The sequence below is a fragment of the Pholis gunnellus genome (assembly GCF_910591455.1).
Source record: "Pholis gunnellus genome assembly, chromosome: 3".
Classification (NCBI taxonomy): Eukaryota; Metazoa; Chordata; class Actinopteri; order Perciformes; family Pholidae; genus Pholis; species Pholis gunnellus.
Genome location: NC_136529.1, coordinates 17,404,265 through 17,425,847, shown reverse-complemented (window position 1 = coordinate 17,425,847; position 21,583 = coordinate 17,404,265). Strand labels below are relative to the sequence as shown.

Sequence of the window (21,583 nt, the reverse complement as noted above, 5' to 3'; positions counted from 1 at the left end):
AAGACAGAAGGAAACAATGCACCTTAGACCAAGCAAAGTGAGGAACTGCTTTAACATCAGGACTGCTGAGATTATTATGTTTGTGCACATTCAAATCCAGACAACAAACACTGACACAAACATATACAAAATGTCAAATATAGCCTACACTTTGTGAATAACAGCTAGAAAAGATCATCAGTCATAGATCAGAGCGGTGGTGCAGAAAGAGATTTGTATTTATTTTATATACAGTATAAAGTATATATTGACATTGTTGGTGTGTTAATATGTGTTGTAAAGAACGCCTGAACCCTAACCAGGAAAAATAAAGGTGGACAATCATACTCCTGCAGCACAGTGAGTGAACACAGGAGAAACAAATGAGTCTGAGCTGCCGATGACCACTGGACTGAAACTAAAGACAACCCGATTCAATCCAGGGACAGATACCTGCAGAGGAGAGCGGCTCAGACCTGCAGGGTATTTGTCATGTTTCCTGTCTACATGTTCCACAGACTGAACCATTCTTTCTCCAAGCAGTTGAAACTCTGCCTTGAGTCTGATAGTGAATGAAATGCTTGCATTGATGTACGTAAACAACCCTTTTGCTTAGCTTTCAGTACCTTGGACTGGGTTGTACATCTCGCAGTACATAATACAGTATGCTCATCCTGATTCCGCGCCTAACAACCCACATCTTCTTTAAGCATAAAAGTGATCTAAAAGTAATTGTGTTAAATTCTATTTTGAGCTATTATTCAATAAAATCTTTTTCATTTATACAATGCTACTGTTTATGTCTTGTTTTCTTGCGGGTAAACACAGCATGGCAGATGACCTTAAACCAAACTCAAAGTCACATATTAGAGATTCATCTGCAGCGACGACTCCCTGCATATCAGTATGCAGCTGCTGTTGCTCCACAGTAGGAATAAGTATGATAATAGCTCAGGACATCTGACACCTCCTCAGTAAACACACAGTGTGTCCCCTGCTGGGTAAGACCTGGAACTGAGCGAAGGCTTCAGACAGGTGAAAGTATAGTCTTCCAAAGTGTTTCCTTGATGAGCAGTAGCACAGGGAATTGTTGTTGTATAATAACAATAGAAATTGATTTGTCTACGTCAGACTGCTCCTAATAACGTGAGTTGAACATTATTAACACAATTACAGCAAACAAAACTCTTTCCAGTGCAGTAGGTAAGTGCACAACTGATACAAGCTGCCAGCACTGAAGTGTAAATTAATTGTAATTGTTGGTGTATTTAGCTTTATAACCCTGCCTAAAACCTACAGTAAGTCATAATAACAATACAATGTTATACTGTGGTTGAAAGTAACTCAGTACATTTAATCAAGTACTGAACATAACATACATGGTTGTTCTTCCATTTATACTTTATACTTTGACTCCACTAAATTTCAGAGGCCAATATGTAGGCTACTTTTACTGCACTACATGTATTTGACAGCTTAAGTTATACAAGTAAGCTTATAAATGTGAGATACTGCTTTAGCCTACAGAAAACAAATTCCAAATATAGATTAAAAAAATAGCTCCAACTGGGCCAACTACAACACTAAAATGTTTTTTTACTTATAATTCATCAGTCGAATAATCCCCTTATATGAAATGCAGGGGGCCTTGTGCCTCCATACATTGTTTTAATATCTTTGATATCTGCTAATACTTCTGAAGTAACATGAATGAATGCTAAACCTGTATTTGCAATGAGGTATATTTACATTGTGGTATTGACACCTAGCTATATTTAAAAGGGTCCTGTTGAGTTTTCTTATAAATAAAAAAAGTAATGTTTACATTTAGTGTACTCACCAACATGCACTGTTTATATTTGAGCTCTGACGAATATGTTGTTGTATTTCCGTCCTAATAAGAAAATTGGCAAAGTCGATTTTGAAGTATTTTAAATCCTGCACTGTTTACATCCATGCTGACGAGTTTGCCGTTTTCTTCTTCTCTGCCTTTGATGGCGCATTGTTGCATATCTTGGCGTATTACCTCCACCTGCAGATCAGGGGAATAGAGGCACACCGTGAGAGTATTGTGTCATTGCAGCGCGCGTGCCATCGCGCGCGTGCACGAGACGATCAAAACGGGGACCTGCTTGCTGAAAACCGCGCTACTGGAGGTCTGAAACGGCACAGGGAAAACTTAAAAGTAAAATATCAGAATAATTCTTAAACTACTTTTTGTAACACACTATCAAAGGCTTCTTCTTTATATAATATATGTATAGAAAATATATACTTATAATTTATTATATTATACTACTATTATAATACTTATAAATATAAACTTTCAACCGTAGACAAAGACAAATTTCCATGTGAGTGGACAATAAAGATGTCTCATCTAATCTAGTTAGACTCTGTATTTATTCACACAAAACATGATACATTTTCTTCAATAAGGCAACACAATACTGTATATACATACAATGATCTATATGTAAACCATATTGTGACTTTATGTTGTTATTTCTTAACAAACGTGTCATTCTTTACGATCACTAGCAAGTGGAAATAAATAGTTTAGCAAGTCATGTAAAAGAGTACCAATTCATACTGTTAGTACATCCAATGCAACAATCCTTTACTCACTGCAGTATTTTGTCATTATTGATATATTTTAGCTGCAGTTCGACGACTTACTGGAATATAAAATAACTCTTTTTGAGCAGTAAAAGGGGCCCTGTGGAGTTTTGTTTTGTTTACATTCAGTGTTGCTCACTAAAACTAGAGTGTATCCTTGAGGTCTAATAAGCGTGCCATAAAACATTCGCAAAACGATTGTTTAAGTATTCTACAACTAGTATTTTAATAACCATCTTTAATAGCGTGCAGAATTCATCTACACTGCCTTTTCTGGAGCACTGCAGCATTTCTTGGTGAATTACCGCCACCTGTTGATCAGTGTACTAGTGTGAAGTAAAACCATTGGCAGGAATTTGTACCACAAGTGCGTCCTCGTTTGCGTGCATTAGACATACAGAACAGGGACCCACTCAGAGACAGACCGCTCCACAGCACTACCAGAAGTCTAAAACTCCACAGGGAACCTTTACAACCTCCAACATTGGTTAAAAACCAAACAACAGAAACATTATTTGAAAACAACTAACATAAAATATATTCCTTTTCACAAACATCATCAACAGTAATGGCATTTTTCATTATTTCGATTAGCATTATAAGATACATGAACACTGACATCATCATTGGGTGCTGGAGTGGGTGTCATTCCTAAACAATATGAGGTGCTTGTAGTTTGAAAACGTGGTTGTGACTTTTTTTTGTTGTTGTTTTTTGTGTGAATGTTCTTCCACAGTTATGGGCGTGTTGAATGTATTGTACAGAGCGATGCTGTTGGTTCGACACCCATTCTCTTCACAGCTGACAAGATTGTACAATCATTTACAAAAATATAATTCTATTCTGCATTAACAAGTGACAGTAGTGATTAGTACTGGTTTAGACAGGACATTAAGTGACTAAAGTGAATCAAATACACAAACCAATGACACTATGAAAATAAGAAAACAACATCAAGCGATAGCACTATCATTTACATCACTGCATACAAAGCACAGAATACTGTCTGCTCATACGATACATGAGCAGCACTAGATGTTCCCGATGCCCACAGCCATCTCACTCAGCTGGTTTTGACCTGCTTCCATTCATGTGAGGGTCGTGTTTCTAAAACAGGCCAACAGAGCTGCTCTTTAGACCCGTTTGCCTCCGCAGTGTGCCAAAAAGTCTGAAATCAAGCCTCAAAACTGCTGATTAATTCAAACACAAGGGGCATCAAACACTGTTGGTATGTCAGGCAAGTTTTTTTTAAACTGGAAAGAAACACTTGTCACTATAATCTTACCAAACATGGTAACACAAACCTAACTTAGCATTTATAAGCAGTATATAAACAATTAATAAGTGGTTTATAAAAACAACTGTTACTCCTCCTATGAAGCATCTATAACTGGTGTATTAGCAGTTAATCAGTGTTTAATAACACAGTATAACATAGTTGTAAAAACACACTGTAAAATTGTTATACTGTAACAATCTACTATATGTTAACATATATTGAAGATATATGATTATAATTTATTTCAACTGTTTTAAAGTTATCAAACATTAATCTAATGTTTACTCATCTGTAGTGAATGCTTCATAGGAGAAGTCGTAATAACAAAAACATGGACTAACACACATTATAGTATAAAGTGTTATAAACTATTCATGTACTGCTTATAAATGCTACTTTTACTAAAAATATAAGGTAACTTTGACTGATAAGGCAATGCAGTGACTTTAACTCGACAAAAAAGGGTCATTCATGTTTTTTAAAGCGTTGGATTTGTATGAAATATTGAGATTATTCCTTCCATCTCTCAACATAAACAATTTACACTACACCTCAAATCTGCACACATAAATACACACTCACAGACACATTAAGCCGGCAATGGTGTCTTCACACAACATGCTTAAACAGTTTCAATTCAACGGGATACGTATATCTAACTCACACTGTTTAACCGGCTATGAAAAGATGTCTGAGGAGAGAAGTGAGTCAAACCATCTGAAGCAGCATGAATGTTGAGTAAACAGAAGCTGTAAGCAATTCATATGCTGTCAGGAACACTTTTGTGCGTTTTTTTGTGAAACGATTAGTGCATTAATTGATTAGTTGATGGACAGGCAATTCATCTGCAAAAATTCTGACAAACACTTATTGGTTTACACATTTTTTAAGAAGAAGGCAAAAATTAACAGGATCCACCTTCTGAGATATAATTAGTTGCTAGTTATATTTTGTCTTCCACAATAGCAAACTGATTTTGTTGGGGTTTTTGGAACATTAGTCAGACAAAACAACATTTATGTTACCTTGAGAACTGAATTTCTAGGGAATTGTGATTATTATTCTCCACTAATTTATGTTATTTCATGGATCAAATGATCAATTCATGAACATAATTGTTAGTTGGCGTCCCAGTATGATAAACATGATAAAAGTAACAAAGAAATATTATCTTTCCACCTTATCTGTTGTATAAGTAGATATTTTTAATTGTGCTTCTAGCTCTCTTTATAACTGAATTTTAGCACATTTTCTTATTAATACTGAACCGCTGGTCAAATATCTTCACGATGATATAAGGATGGTGTTCCGATTAGGGAGACGGTCCTTTCACCAGAAACGTCACGTTCAATACCATCAACTAACCCTCCCGCTAAAGTGACTTTGAGCGAGACACTGGCTGAATGTCATTTCAGGAGTGTGTGTGAGTGTGTGTAAACTCGGCCCACTCACTCTACTCTGTGTGACGTTACATCATACGTCCGTCATATGGAGGGATAGACCGAATCAAAGGTATTACCACTGGAATGGTAGTCACTTCATTTGATTGACCAGTTAAGCCACTATTTGACTAAAATATACTCCATTAAAGACTAATTTGCAGATCTGTACACACTTTTTAGGCAGCTTTATACCTTTAAATAGCAAAGAAGGGGGATGCGTTGCCTGGAGACTGCACTGATAAATGAGATTCACTCACAGGAGTAACTGCTCTGTAGTGGACCCTGACCTTGGACCTCCCTGTGAAGCTATAAACACATTTCCTCTATTAGACGAACCATACAGCATCACAAACATGGACAGAGAAAAGTCTCCAGGCTTCTGAAATGTAAAAAAAAAAAAGTGTTCAAAGTAACCTCTCCAGGTGCAAACATCTGCAGCTAAATTCATCAAAAGATAATCATCCTTGACAAACACACACATGCACCGCAAACACACACACACACACACACACATCTCAGCTGTAGTTGTAGGTGAAGTTATAAGAGCTAGGCTCCTTCGGCACGGGGGGCGGGGCTTCTGGGATGGTGATGTTCTCAAGGTCGAGGAGGCGGAGCTTCATCTCCATGCTGATGAGAGTATCGAGGTCACTGCGCGTCAGGTCACTGCCCATCTCTCTGCCCAGCAGCGCGCACAGCCCGTCGGTCCAGATGCAGTACTGCCCCGAAAACACCACACAGAGGAACATGCATGAGAAGAGTGCGTCAGTCAGTTCACGCTGCTATGCAAGTAAACAAGTTGTAGGTTAGTTTGTTGATTTGGACATCCAGATTTATGCGACTATCATACACGTTTGAAATTAAAGTTGCATGGTTTTGACTGATATACCGATATTGATGATAACCGCGATATTTAAAAATGAAATATTGATATCATGTTAATAAGAAACATAAGATAATATTAAATCACGCTTTTGTTATGTAATTAATTAGCAAAAAAAGAGACAACACACGCAATAAACTAAATGTAGGCGACTATTAAAATAACGTTTAAGTAAGTTATTTAGGTGGTTACACAAATAATGCCAGGTCTAAGCTATATAGTGAAAGCAGCAGTGTTAGTAACTTTTTTGGCCACACAGACATATTATAATCGGGTAAACTGGTTATAGCAATAATGTTAGCAGCTGCCTTTTACAACATAAGAATCGATTTGGAGTTCTTTTTCTGGCCACCTGATTAATGTTTCTCCAATATTGACTATGTCCTCCGGCTCCTTTTTAGTTCTGTTTTGATCTCCACCAACTCCTGAGGAAAATATATGGCTCTTTAACTGCTAAGTGCTCCTGTTAAACACATTCGACCCATTGTTAAAATGAATATTGAATCATGTAGCTTTAAGCCTCACTGTTGCTGAGCTCACCTCATACTTGTTCGGCGCAACAAAATTGAGCGTCTCATCAGGATCATAGAGGACGGAGAAGGCTAACTCCAGCACCTCCTGAGAGAAGCAAACATGAGGACAAACAACACACTCAGTGACAGCAAGGAATGAAAGAACAGCCATGTGACTAGAATGACAGGAAAAAACAAACTAAACTAATACCTTGTTTTGTTTCAGAGCACTTTTCTCTTTCATATGAGGGCAGTCCTTCCCGGTCACCACAGATTTGATGTCAGAGACGGGGACTGAGAGGAAGATATAGAGATGTTTATTTAAGGTCAGCCTACTGACCGATACAGTGTGGTCTGCTAGTGAATGTGTCATCATGTGTGTAATGAAAAGTTTACGAGATGGGAGATGGAGCCACGCGAAGAAATAAATGCATCTTACTCTTGTCGCTGAGTTGCTCAAAAGGCACTTCACCCTGAGGTGACTCATCGAGGTCTCCGTAGTGCAGCACTTTGTGATTCAGTGAGAGTCTGCAGAACCAAAACTTCTCTACAAAAGAGGCAGAGACACAAAACAACACAATGCTTAGCTGCTGATCAACAGCAGCAGTACTCCTACTTCAGCAGAAAAAAAAGCAAAGGGGCTGTATTGATACTGTATGTACCTTGCCTTCGGCGGTTCCCCAGCTTGCGGAAACAGCTCCCCTCACACAGCCGGTTGAGTCGCTGCTGCTTGATGAGCTCTAAGATCTCTGGCTGAATTCTCTCCCGCAGCTCACTGGAGGACAAATACGGCATGAGCAACAAAAGGAAAAACACGCATAAATGTGGACAATACTATACAATTATTTATCTTTACTACACACTGACATGATGGGAGGAGACTGGAAGTCGTCCTGGCTCATTCTCTCTGACTGCCGCAGACGCAGAATCTCTGAATAGTTGAGGCCTCGCAGTTTATTCTTCAGCTGGTCTAAAGACGACGGCTTCATTGCCAGAGCCCTGGTGATCTGCTCACGGACCACCTGCATCACCTGCTCAGGGTTGAAGCACATATGCACGGAATAAGTGAGGAAAGGTGGAATAAAAACACATCAGACTTCCTAAATATCAAGAGGTGATGGGATAAACGTTATCAGATCTAGCTGCATTGTGTTTAGTGATTGTAAATATTGTTTAAGTTGTAATACAGTGAACTAGGGTGACCAGATGTCCCGAAAAATTTGGGACAGTCGAGAATTATGAGCAGTTGTCCTGTATCCCAAATTCTGTCCTGTGTGTCCTAAAAATTTGACTAAAACTGAGTTTTGATTAGTTGTAGCCTAATAAAACACGAAATACTGATAATTGTAAAACATTGTTTGGGAGACAGGGACTGTTACATCCGCAGCCCACATGAATTATGGCTGTTGTAGTTTTTGTTTTAGTTGTGTACAGCAGTGCCGCAAATTGACAAACAACTACACACAGCGGCGACGCATGACGTCGTTGAATTTAAACATTTACAGAGCGATGTTAAGCCACCCATCACTGACATGTGGCCTGGTGTACTGGGACCTGCTGACCATCAAGTCAAAAAAAGCCAAAACCACAGCTGCCTTAGGAGACACGGACAGAATGTAATGTACTGGAGGCCACGCCCACCGTGGCCATTTGACCCCTCCCACCCCCAACTACCCTATCCCGAATTTCAACCATGCCCATCTGGTCACCCTACAGCAGGGGTGGCCAACCAGTCAAAGACCAAGAGCCACATTTTTTACTGTGTTACCGCAAAGAGCCACATCATACACATGGGCACACATGAACATCACCCTATCCCTTCCTCACACACACACATACCTTTGCTCAGCCAGATTTATTGTAAATGTCACACACCAACATGATAATGACAGAAATGGACTCCTAAGCCCACAGGCCAGTCATTTTCAACAATGAACATTGTGTACACTGTCTCACACAGACAAACTCTCAGTTCAACCAAGTCCACAAACAAAAATATAATAATTTACAATAGTGTTTTTCTTTTACTATGCATGTTACTTAGTGGGACTTCTGGCATTCCTTGCCTTGAACAATCCTCTTCAAATCTGGCTTGTATTCCGTTGTTGCCACTCGAAGCAATTCTTTCACATGGGTGTCAGTCAGAACAGATCGATGCTTTGATTTCACGTGTTTCAGGGTAGAAAACACAGACTCGCAGACGTATGTTGACCCAAACATTGACAGTATCTTAAGCGCAGCCCGTTTGACATTGGGGTATTTTTTCATTGGCACACTTTTCCAGAACTCAATGGTCCCGTCCCTTAAAGCAGAATTGAGTTGGTCCTCCTCACAAAGATCGATCATCTCCAACTCAGCCGCATCCTCATCTGTGACTAGCGGGGCTTTCAAACAGTCCGTCTCGGCGTTAAATGGGTCGACGAGGAATGTAATCTGTGGCCGCACATGCGCGTTTGACGAAAATACCGTATTTAACTCAAGCGAAGCGAACACGCACATTAAAAAAACACAAATACAAACTTCGATATGAACGTAAGAGCCGCATGAAACCGGGCAAAGAGCCGCATGCGGCTCGGGAGCCGCGGGTTGGCCACCTCTGCCCTACAGAGAACCATTACTTCAAACCACAGTATGAATCCCTCCTGCAGGATTTAGTTATGCAGTTCATCCATTCATTTCTATTGTTTGGGTCCTTCACCTCTTTTAAATTCTAAAAGTTCATCGCAGAACAATTTCCAAGTAGAGAGGATTTTATTCTATTACATGTTCAGTTCTATAAATATCTAATAAACAGTATATCTGTGTGTTAACAGTGTTATTGACGACTGTGAGAGCGCTTTGGTCTCAGACCTTATTGAAGTCCTCAGCTGTGGCCCTCATCTCCTTCCAGGTTTTATTAAGTAGCTGGATGCAGACACAGAAGAACTCCTCCCATGCCCGGTCATGAGTGAAGAACATGGGGTGGTAGTCGTTGCAACCCTCATTAGCTACAGAAAATAAAATATTAGAGAATAAAAAGTTAGTATGAGAGGCATTTTCCTCTCTCTCTCACACACACACACGCACACACACTAGCCTGGAGTAAAAAGTGTCACACCACAATTTCTGAGCCATTTTAAGATTGTGGATATATAGAACAACATATTCACCTCGTGTCAAACACAGATCTACTTACGCAATTCTCCAACCTGGAGAATCTCGCACAACATTCGAGTGAGTTCGATGGCGCACCGGCCGAAGGGACATTCATGCTTGTCCTCTCGGCTGCTGTTCTCTAGCACAATCTGCCGTGAGTGAGAAGACATGTTAGATGTGGCACCTCTGTGAGTTGAGCAAAGTCCTGCATGAGGCCAAAACCCACCCTGATGTACGTGTCCTGGTGAACCTTTGCGAGGTACAGCATGTTGTCCAAAGCCAGCATTCCCGGGGGAGTCTGGGTGAAGTCCATGGCCGGATTCACATGGTTCTGCATTTCAAACAGAAATGTTAAAGCAGTTTTAAAACATGTAACTAAAGAAAATGTAACTGATATCTATAGTGGAGACTCACAGTGAACCCCAGCATCTTATAGTCCTTGGTGTACATGGCCTTTCTCTTCTCTGTACCAGTGGGGTCATTTTCTCCATCGAAAGCAATCCTTCGCAGCTCAAATATGATGTCTCTCTGAGCCTGAACCACAGCAAGCCAACATGTTATCAAAACATTTTGATAACATTAATCACATTTTTATTAACAATTAGCATTTTTAACAACATCTAAAATCTAAAATCTAATCTAATCTCAGGGAAAATAGACCAGAAATTACATTTCCGTGCGTGGAGCATGTACACAGTGCACTTTGTGCCTGCGGATTCAAAGGACAGGTTCATTATGTTAATTAACTAGTCCTCTGTTTACACTTAATGCAAATCTATTTCAGTGTAAACCCAACTGAGATTGTTAAAACCTTTAAAGACACCGATCAAAGTTTGATTAACCATGTTGTTGAAAGATAGATTTCTTATATTCTTTTACATCTAAAAGGCATTTGCTGTACCTCACTTATCATGTTATATATATATATAGATTAAATGTCATTATCGAAATACACAAGCCAATGATCTGCCGAACAGAAAATATCTACATTGTTACCTGGTCATTGGGATCCATTTTGGTCATCATTCGTTCTTCCAAAAGGTTGAAGGTCAATACCTGCAGCACATACAGCTGATGTGCCATTTCTGCTTTAATTGGTCGATTTCCTCTGATAACATGCTGATGAAAGAAGAGCATTTAGTTAAGAGCAAAGCCTCTATATTTTGCTACAATTTATGCACAAACGGGTCTCCTTAACAGACAGACTGCTTTAGGGTCGATCAGAGAACACAGCAGCCGGAGCTGCTCCAGGATGCTTCCTGAATGCAGCGTCTTCCACACTAAAATGTGCAGCCAGTTCAGTCAGACACTTCCAGAAGAGTCGGGGCCAAAAAGAATAATTTTCAGAGCAGATTTTGTCGCCCATTAGCTGGTTCTCTGTCGCAGCTCTCCAAGTGAGTAAAATCGACACGTTCTGAACTGGTGGTCCCAGAGCCCCCCAACGACCACCAGACCCCAGCAAAGGAGAGTCTCAAAGAAGGCTGAACAGAAATATTTTGTATAAAGGAAGTTTTCCAAAGTTTGATTTAGCCACTAGTTTCAAACCCCACCTCTGGGAACTCTTCAAACCTTGTGTTCACACCTGGATATTTCACAGCCGTCTGAAAGCTTAATAACCACTGAAGCGGAGCGTTAACTCTGATGTGCAGCTGTAATAGCCAGAAAAATACTTTCAAACTTTCACTTCAGATTTGATACTCACATTGAGGATGATAGATCGCAGGTGTTTCTGAGCCAAAGTGCTTGCCATTTCCTGAGGGTAAAGAGACACGTTATTCCAACACGGAGGGCTGATGAGGGACGATGCTTTATGACACAGCAAAGCAGTGCACAGCAGTAACTTTACCAAAGTCTACCTACAGCAAATGGGAATTTTAAACAACTACTGAAATGCAGAAACACTCTGAAGCTATGTTTCCATCACTGGTTATAACTATTTGGCCTTCACACCTTCTGTAAAACATTTTACATCTGTCAACACAGTCTGTCTGCTGCGGCTTTCAATGACACAGAAAGAGATGGAGAGTGAGGGAGGAGGAGGGCAGTGGGATGGAGAGGACGGTAGGAGATGCTGAGGGATGTGTACTCACAGTGAGGTGCTGCTCCAGCGGGTTAGTATACTCCTCCTACAGATTGAAGGGAGGGAGGAGGGACGTGGGTGTAACAGTGATGGAAACAAAGAGCGCACACACATGGACAATGAGATACAGAGATACATCACCGGCACAGCATGCAACGAAATAAGAACATAAAACAACAAAATGTCGAAAAAGAAGTAGTCACGACATTTAGCTGTTTGAAAAACCTCACATGGCCTACATGCCGAATCAGACGACCACGCATTTATTGGTTCATCCAACTGGTTTTGAAAGGATTTTACAAGCTAAAGAGCAGTGAAATTCTATCAACCCACAGAGGAAAATGTGATCTTCAAATGCATGAAAATCACTGTGGTGTCCTGGTAGCTCCCTGAACGGAGATGTTAGTCATGTAACCTTAATCTGTCAAGGATTTTCTTCACTGTAGAATGGTGTTGTACTGCTACACTGCTGCCAGAATTGCTGCATGATTTTAGAATTATTTACAACAAGTCTCCTTCATTTGAAAACTATAGAACAAGTCAAAAAAATCGATATTTTAAAGCTTCGCTGTAATGTAGTTGATTTTAGTACTGTTAGTGATCAGCTCAACAGTGCCAGCCACATTCAATAAGTACTGCGTGTCCCTCTGATGCATTTATCTCAAAGAACTGACTCAGATTGCCCTCCAGTGGTCAACAACAGCAGCAGGAGACGACTGCATGTTCTAGGACAAATGTCCGGACATACTGTTCGTCCTCATACAACCCACGATGAAATTAAGTAAAATATAATCCCCCTCCTCTTCTCACAATGTCATTGAACCCACCGCCTTCATACCAACTCTGCATTTTTCATCAGCACTTTCAAAACCGAGTGAAGATTTTTTTTTTAAAGACTCAGGATTTGAAGACCTTTTGGAGTTTTGGAAAATAAATATTCTATATTTTCAGTGTCAATTTGCCCTAAATTCAATGTAAAGTGCTGATTTACAATTAGGCTACTAAAACAAACACATCTCTCGCAGTCAGTCAAAGTTGTGTTTCTGACGCACACAACGTCTCACTGCCTCGTCCACTTGATGTTGCTATTGTGTGACATTTGGTCAAATTAAAGTGATTGATCGAAGTGTTTAGACTAATTATTAAAGACAGAGAATCCGGCATGAGCAGCATTGACGTAGCTGTTTGTCAAACATTTTACTTGTCATCTCCTTTTAACAGGCCCATGTCATGTTCTGCCTGCATATCTTCAGCTCTCACTTCATGAACTATTATTTCTAATTTATACATAAATTGCAATTTACTGTAAAATAGTTTCATTTAGTTGGATACTGAAATCTGATATGGAAAAGTCTAAGATTGTGATTGATAAACAAAAAAACGATGTCTGCCACAATTTTTTGTTTATTTTGTTGATCAAATGAAAGTATATCTTGTGAGTTACTTGTAAATGTTTGGTATTTAAATGTACTTATAAAAGTAAGTGATATTGTATTGTGATGTAGGATGTATGTAGGATTCTCACTCTCTGTGTTTTCTTCCAATTTAATTCCTGAGATAGTATTTATCTAGGATAGAAGCTTTAAAGTCGTGTTTTCCTATGGTAAAAATGGTAAAATTATATAAGTAATACATACAAATCAAATTCCAACATGGAGAACCATAATTATATACGAGACAGAGCAAGTGACAATGTGTGAAAAAGGATGAAACAATGCAGTATGCTCATGCACTGTGTGAGCTGTGACAGAAGATATCACTGCAGGGTGAGCGGAGCACAGACACATGTTGTGACGGTGATGAGGAACATACTGGACAGACATCTAAAGAAGCACTCGCTCCTTTAGTCTTTGTATACCTGGCTGTTTTCTGTCCGACTCTGTTTCATCAACCGGAACTTAACGTCATATTTTAGTATATTTGGATGTCACGCGAATCATGTTTCACGCCACGTTTGTGAAATAATGAACCACTGGCTGGCATTGAGTCCAATGCTTGAGTCAAAAATAAATAAGCATTTTTTTTTTTTTTTTTTAAATGAATTTAGCAAAATGAATCTTAAATTACTGCATTCTGCTCGGATCCGATCCAAGCACTTTGTCGATTTGTCACAAGCAGTCAGTCGTCCTTCAGTTGGTCTACCTCGCTGAGCTATTCTGAAATAACTGCAGCATAACAAATGTGAAAACTTCAAAAGGAAAGCGAGTACTATTTTGAGGGAGCGTGTCATTACAGCGATGACTGTCAGACAGAATCCTGACAGCTGGCAGACAGACGTCGTATTCATGGGATTAGCTTTAGTAACCAACGTACTGCTGCCACCATTAGCAGCCAGAGAGAGACAATATCTGCAGCTCTGACACCAAAAAAACATGCGACTATTATGAATAAATGTCTGTCTTTTATGTATGGGTGGCTCTTTCAGAGCTCAGTGTGAGGCTGGAACATTATTAGTATTCTAGCTTTGTGCGTATTCAGTGCTTTTCTCTAATACAGGGAACTGACCTGCCGTCTGTCTTCTGGTGCCTTCAGGAAAAGAGCATTGATGAGGGCGATGGCGTACGTTTGGATCTCTTGGTTTGACCTGAAGGAATATCAAGTTTTGCAACAACCAGTTAGAAGCATCATGCTCCACAAATGTCCATACAGAGTTTTAACTAAAGAATAACAACTATGCTCTCACTTTTATCACTATCACTTTATACTTGGGATGGTTGCAGGATGTTTAGAGAACCCTCTTTCACACCGTTTTCAATAATTGTATGATATTCTTCATTTTGTTTTACAAGCAGTAAAACTAAAGAGTGTCTTGAACATATTTAAAAGTCCATGGAAATATATTTATTACCATAAAAAGACCAAAACCAACAATGAATGGACCCTACTAACGTAGTAGGTATTGTCTAAAATAGCTTTTTCCTATGTGCCATTGAGCTCCATTGTTGTCCAGAAACTATTACAAAAAGCATTTAAGAGCCACAATGTTGCACTGGGTGAAATGTTCCATCAATACAATTAACAAGGGATTTTTTTATGGTGTGTTTAGCAATCCCACATACACTTTCCTCCCACAAACCAAGCTCGGGCCCTCATCGCAGTTGCTTATGTCGGAGCGTAAAGTTAACCCACGTTGGGGTGAGGAGAGGAGACGCTGAGCGCAGCGTATAAATCCGCTGCTGAAAGTAGTCCTTAACAAGTGCACTACTTGCTTCTGATCGAGTACGGTTTGCTAAAAACTACAGTGCCAAGCTGTTTTAGGAAAGTATGTACATGAAGCGTACATGTGACCTGTTTTCTAAGGATTATGTCTTCAATAGAAACCAATGGGCTCGGATGAGAGAAGTTTTTTTTCATGGGATTTGTTTACAACACAATATAGAATAACATCAGCCTTGGTGTTTGATAGAGGTCATCTACGCATCCTCAACTCACACTTTAAAAAGTGCCACGGGCCAAATATCATAGCAAATTTCTAATTAATTAATTAATTTCCTAAGTTACCCCACAATGCTACATTCACACATCTGCCCCCCCCATATCAGAGTGCATGAAGCCCCTGTGCGTGTGTGTGTGCTCACACTTGCAGATGCCCGATGAGTTGTCCAACGGTGATCTCTTGTGCCACCCGATGGTAGAGGCTGTGGCTGTTGAGGACCATGCTCTCCAGGATGGCTAGAGAGCGCTGCAGGATGGACACGTCCACCATCGGCTGGTTCACATAGCCCGCAATCTGAGTGAGGACGGAGAAGACCGAGCAACACGAAGACGACTCTGAATCGTTAACGTCATCAACTGAGTCACTTCACAAGAGTTTGTAATCCTTAAAGAGATTAAAATCACCAGGTTCCCTTTCCTCATTAAAACCTAAATCTATCTGTAAAAATAAAATCCAGAAAGTTTTCAGGAGACAAAGAGTCACGTACTCTACACACTGAAGGAGCTTGGAATAATGTGAGGAGTTGCTAGGCAACTGCAGCCACTCTTTTCCGGCATGTAGGCCGAAAGGTTTATGAAGTAATTAAATAAAAGTGTACGAATAAAAAAAAAGAAAAAGGGATTTAAAACCGTGTCGATTTGTCCAGTGGGCTCTCTGTGAAACTAAAATGTCAGATGAAATGCTCTTTTGTTGGAGGAGGTACCTGTTTGATGAAGGAGAGGGAGATAAGGTCCCAGGACACAATGCCATGGTCCATTAGCTCCAGGAAGGCCGTGAGAGTGAAGGCCAGCATCTCACCAAAGCTGAAAGGAAGCAAAGTACATTTAGTAGAGACCTTTTCACATCATCTGACCTGGTCCAACTACCTACTACTAAGGACTAATAGCACACGTATAAAGAAGTAAAAAATAATATTTGTGGTGCTCACTGGGTGCCACTCTCAACAAGACGTGCCAGCGTCCCAATGCCCTCCATATTGATGAACTCCGCGGCAAAGGTTGGGTCTGCGGACAGCTTGGCGAGCTCTTTCAGAGCCTCCAGCCGAGCGTCGATACCGTGGGATTGGATCCTCTCCAGGAGCTGACGAGCAGCGCGAGCCTGTCAGACGCAAAAAAAAGTTTACCTCACCCACTCGTTCACGGAGTTATTTGAGCGTGATTTTAAAGCTTTGCATCAGGTCATTCTTAACCAGACCTACATAAAAGTACATGCAAATTATGTTGGTTTCACCTATTTGATGCATTGTCTCCATATGCTATTAGTGTTAAATAACTATGATGTATATATATATATATATATATATATATATATATATTACAGCCTGTTTCATATGTTGTCACCCAACACGGGGGGGTCAGAAAGTCAAGTATGTTTTGAGTCTTTTTTGATTTCTAGGAAACTTTTAGCTGTGTTGAATTAATTTGATGAGACTACTGATGTATGAAAAGCAGTACACATGATTGATGTAATGACAGGTGAGTCTCAAGTGTTACTACAGCCTCAACTGAACACGGTTAACAAAGCCTGCATCATATACATTTTACATGCCTTTGTCTGAATAATTGTTTTATGTTTACATGACTATAAAAAGCAAGAGGACTGATGAATAAAGCATTAAACGCTCTATTGATAGAACATTTAGGCACAAAGCATGAATCAAACTACTTTGAATATGATAGGTCAAAGTTGAATCAGGAAGTCAGGCCAAGAAAAAGACCCAAGTTGTTATAAATCCGAATTAGTGCACAGCGCATTGGGTAGCACTTTGTTGTGTGTGTTTTGGTGGTGGAGACGTGAGGTGCACCCACAGTGCATTTGGGAGGAAGGGTGGGATTAGGAAGAATATATTATCATACATTATTATTGAGGTTGGTATCCACCGTGGCAAATCACATCAAACCTTTTCATCCTTTTAAAAGCAGTGCTCTGTCAGGTTACGGAGTAAAGACAAGCGTAACTTCCAAGACACAAAAAGTTTGCCTGCACCGAAGTAGAGTTTGCTGATGCTCATGTATAAAGACCTTTTTAAGTCACTACAAAATAAGAATTAGAACATTGAAGGAGGAGCCAGAATACACACCAGTTACTCATTGTACAAATAGCTGACTGTATCTCACTTTAAGAATATTACAATTTCAAAACTTCTTTAAAAAAGACACAACTGAACAGAGCTGACTCACGGGTGAAATGGCTAATCGAAGGATGGTCCCGTTCTTGATTTCACCACGGCTCTATGAGATAATAAAGGAAGAATTTTTCAACACATTAAACACTCATTTCAAATGCCATCAACTCAAGCTTAGGAAGAAAACAGTGCAGCTCACCTGCTCAGTGATGTAAAGCTGAGGGCCATCAGCATAACGCAGAGCAAACTGCTCGGAGCCGGATAAAGACCAGCTGAGGATGAGGACGGGGGGGGAGAGGGAAGGTGACTTAGATACCAACTAAAGAAGCAGTGTCACTTCTTTTAATGCAGCATGCTCGAGTATGCATGAACAAAATGTTGTTGAAAGTCAGATCGCTCCCTCCAGCGTTTGTATTTACACAAATGTCAAAAACTGAGAGATTGTGGAGGAGAACTATTCAGTGGGTGTTCACAGTAACGTGAAAATAATTCTCAGTTTGAAATGGAAAAGGGAGGCAGTGGGTAGATACAGCGAAGAGGTGGATGGGTGAGATAAAAAAAAAAAGTGCAATATTCATCACTAGAGTACACGACAAAAAAGAGCAGGTAAAAAAACAGTAAGGCAACAGTAAGACACAAAATCACATGTTATGATACAAGCAGACATGATGGCGGATAAAAGACGTAAATGGGTAAGAATGGTCCTATAAGGTTTCAGTTGGATCGTATCTCTGTGACACAACTGTGGCTGGGCATCACAAGTTTAACAGCTGCCATTCTCTGACTCCTTTTTAGTCTTACATCATAAGCCTGCAAACATCTTATTAATATGCCATCATTTGGTAATTAAACAGAAAGTCAGATTACAAATCAATACAAGGAAAATATTAAAATGTGTGGGAGTAATGCTTACCCATCACATACTTCCCGTATTATTGAGGACAATGGTCTTTTCTGCAAACAGAAAGAAAGAAAAAAATTTCATACATACATATCCTAAATGTATTACTCATGAAGCGCTATTTATTATAACAACCATTGAGGTACATACCTGTATTCTGAATCACTAAAACACATCTCATTATTACTTGTGGCTTTCAAATTCCAAACAAATACAATTTACAATTAAATTAAATTTAAATTACTTTGTAAAGGTTTAGCCACTAACAGCTAGTTAAAGTTAGAAGAAGAAGAGTTACTAGAGAGCAACTGAAGATGTGTTCAATGTCGCGTTTTACACAAATACAGACCTGGTCCATCTCTATAAGCTGAGCATTAGCACCGGGCCATTCAATGGCAACTTTCACGATGTCAGCTGGGGGCGGCATGGCTGTCTTATCACAGCACCCTACAGAAGAAAGAATCAATTAGATTTATCTCTAGTACAACTTCCCAGGTTGGATTATTTGGATTAATAACACCTGTTTTTAAATCACTTCTAAAACACGGTTTACTTCACTGTGACATAGATGCTATTAAAAATGATAATTAATAAATTGTGTTCAGAAAGTTAAAAAAGTATAATTTCATTGTTACAAATCAATGTTTTTGTTAATCTGCACTCCAACAGTAGGTCAAAATATTTGGAAGAGGAAGAAATGTTTTGGGTTTTCAGTCTGTTGATTGATTAACTTCAGAATAATATGAACTAGAGGTTATACATCACCTAATGGAGACGTGTTGAGGGGGTCGGTCACTCTCACAGCTCTGCTGTACAAACCACTGAGTCGGCTTCCCTGTGAACACAGAAACCCACACAGCAGTCGTGTCAGAGTAAAACCTTGTTTTCCTTAAAAAGCACAAAGTCTCAGTTCGGTCCATCGCTGCATTTTCTCTCCTCTGAACTGAATCTGTCAGTGAACGGATCAATAAGCTGTAAGACTGTTTTACAAAACCACCCACACACACACACACAAACACAAACAAACACTCACACACACACACACACACACAGACCTTGACTGGGTTGAGCGTTCTGCTCACTGGGCTCTGGGTTTGCTGTGCTTTGTTGCCTTCGGCATGCCATTATTATTTCCAGTAAATATGCCAAATATACATCCCATTTGTTTCTTTAACAACATTTCTTTTGACAATTTACTTTTTTTCCAATTATTGTGGCATCATCTTGAAGAAGTCAAACTGGGTTTCTTGATATGCAACACAGCAACTTAATGGTGGGACAAATAGAGTCTGACCTCTATTATCACCCACTTTAGCTTATCACAAATACATATTTGTTGGCCGATAAGTAAAGTAGCAATACTGAAATGCCACCATTTGTTTGAGGTCATTTATAAACATCTTACTCACAATTCTCAAGTTTGCTTGCAGACAAATGTAATGTACAACACCATATCAGGTGATATATTGCTGTCGGGTTCGTTAAACTCTCCTTCTGTATATGTTATATAGCCTGAATGGAGCTCTAGAAGTATGTGAAAGAAAACACAATGGTTATAACACTACTCATCACAGTGCTTGACAAATCAGGGTTCATGGGTGTATTACAGTGTCCCTTGACTTTCTTCATATTTTGCATTTGAGCAATGAATAATTGAATTCAGAAATAAATCATATGTACTACATGAAACACAAGCAGTGTAGCGACATCTACAATTTAGGGATTATAAATGTCTGGCCATCGGCTCTACACTACATTTTAATGCTAACGCTGATGTGGATCACATATTCACTCTATTGTTTAATTTAACTCATTGCAAGAGCACACTATTATTTACCCACAGACACTTCCTTCTTATTATAACAGCCACATTACTGTGGCTACATTGACTGGTGCCCCAACGCTTATTAAACTTGTTTCATTATTTGCTCAGAAATACAAGAGGAAGAGGAACACAGCAGCGACCGGTCTTTGACAACAAAATGAGATCTCGCTCTCTGCTCTGACTTACAATGAGCGTGAAAAGCTGTGTGACAGACTCGGCTGGTGATTGGAAGTCGTTGGTAAAGAAGAAAAAGACTTTGCTGGTCTCTTTGCATTCAGCATACAGAACACTTTGTACGGCTTAAAGCTGCTCATTTGAAAAGAAATCTGAAACATCACCAACACGTTACTGGTGAAACAAGCTGAACCAGCCTGATGATTATCTTCCAGAGAGGTTTACCAGCGTTATAGTACATTTAAACACTGCAGCACCGTCTTGCTGAGCTTTGTCTGATTCTATAAATATGTTCACCTGTCAGTTTACGTCAGCAATGGCCCTGACGTCTGACACTGTTGTCCTTTGATCATTCATAACACAAAGAAGGTTTTTCTCTAACAGGCTCGGCTGTGAGAGCATCATTACACTACAGCTGCTGGCTCCTCACGATGAAGACATCCTAAAGTTGGAACACAAATTGTACGATAAATATTAAGCACGACCTGAATCCTTTCATCTCGATAACTTTGAACCACAGGATCCTGGCATTGCATTCTCCACATAATTTGTCACAAATTAGAGAGATTAACAGACTGATACAGAGTGATGCATGTGTGATTAACAACAACAACAAATTAAGTTGGATTCTGCAAATGATACGCAGTGAAAACTGCCAATTCAATTCAGAGTCTAACCAGCCATCTGATGGAGCGACTGCACCGCCTCCGCACCTTCAAGCAGACGGCCCACCGCTTCACATAACATGTGATCTCTCAGCCCTCTCTGAAGTTTGTTCTTGTATTAATATTAAAGAACGTGGGGAGATGTTTTTCTCTGTTGCTAATCTGCACTTTCAGCACTGACATTTGGCTAAAGATAATCGGTGTTAATCAGCGTTAAAGCCATGTTGTTATCTATGTTTTCCTTTGTAGCATAGGACTATTGATATTTATGATTTATCATCTATTAATAACATCATATTACATTTTTTCAAACTACAAATAATGATAAATAATGGCCTAAAACACTACAAAAAGTAATTTGATTTCTCCATTAATTATTTGTGAAATAGTTGAGAATGAACATTATCACGCAGTCAAATATAACTAACATAAAGTTGACCATTCAAGAGGCCTAATAGGTGTAATTTGAATGTTCATATCATATTATTAATAACAATGGCTCTGATACCATAATAATATAAGGTATCTTCT

The 21,583-nt window shown here is 39.5% G+C and overlaps 1 protein-coding gene across 3 annotated transcripts; it reads right to left on the bottom strand.

Annotated features, from left to right (window-relative positions):
• Window positions 1-5,834: 5,834 nt before the first annotated feature.
• Window positions 5,835-18,815, bottom strand: elmo2 (engulfment and cell motility 2; the record flags this gene model as incomplete). 3 transcript variants are annotated; one of them, XM_079186142.1, is made up of 21 exons in its annotated part: window positions 5,835-6,035; window positions 6,740-6,817; window positions 6,923-7,005; window positions 7,151-7,258; window positions 7,374-7,486; window positions 7,579-7,742; window positions 9,562-9,698; window positions 9,887-9,995; window positions 10,073-10,177; window positions 10,261-10,380; window positions 10,843-10,965; window positions 11,549-11,599; window positions 11,937-11,972; window positions 14,432-14,510; window positions 15,505-15,656; window positions 16,066-16,165; window positions 16,291-16,460; window positions 17,534-17,593; window positions 17,687-17,759; window positions 18,401-18,441; window positions 18,738-18,815. In XM_079186142.1, the coding sequence occupies 21 exons, from the start codon at window positions 18,813-18,815 to the stop codon at window positions 5,835-5,837; spliced, it is 2,181 nt and encodes a 726-aa protein (XP_079042268.1). The 3 variants fall into 3 exon arrangements, with proteins under 3 accessions (XP_079042268.1, XP_079042269.1, XP_079042270.1); XM_079186143.1 differs by having other exon boundaries at window positions 17,543-17,593; XM_079186144.1 differs by lacking the exon at window positions 11,937-11,972 and having other exon boundaries at window positions 11,549-11,636; window positions 14,421-14,510; window positions 17,543-17,593.
• Window positions 18,816-21,583: the final 2,768 nt, after the last annotated feature.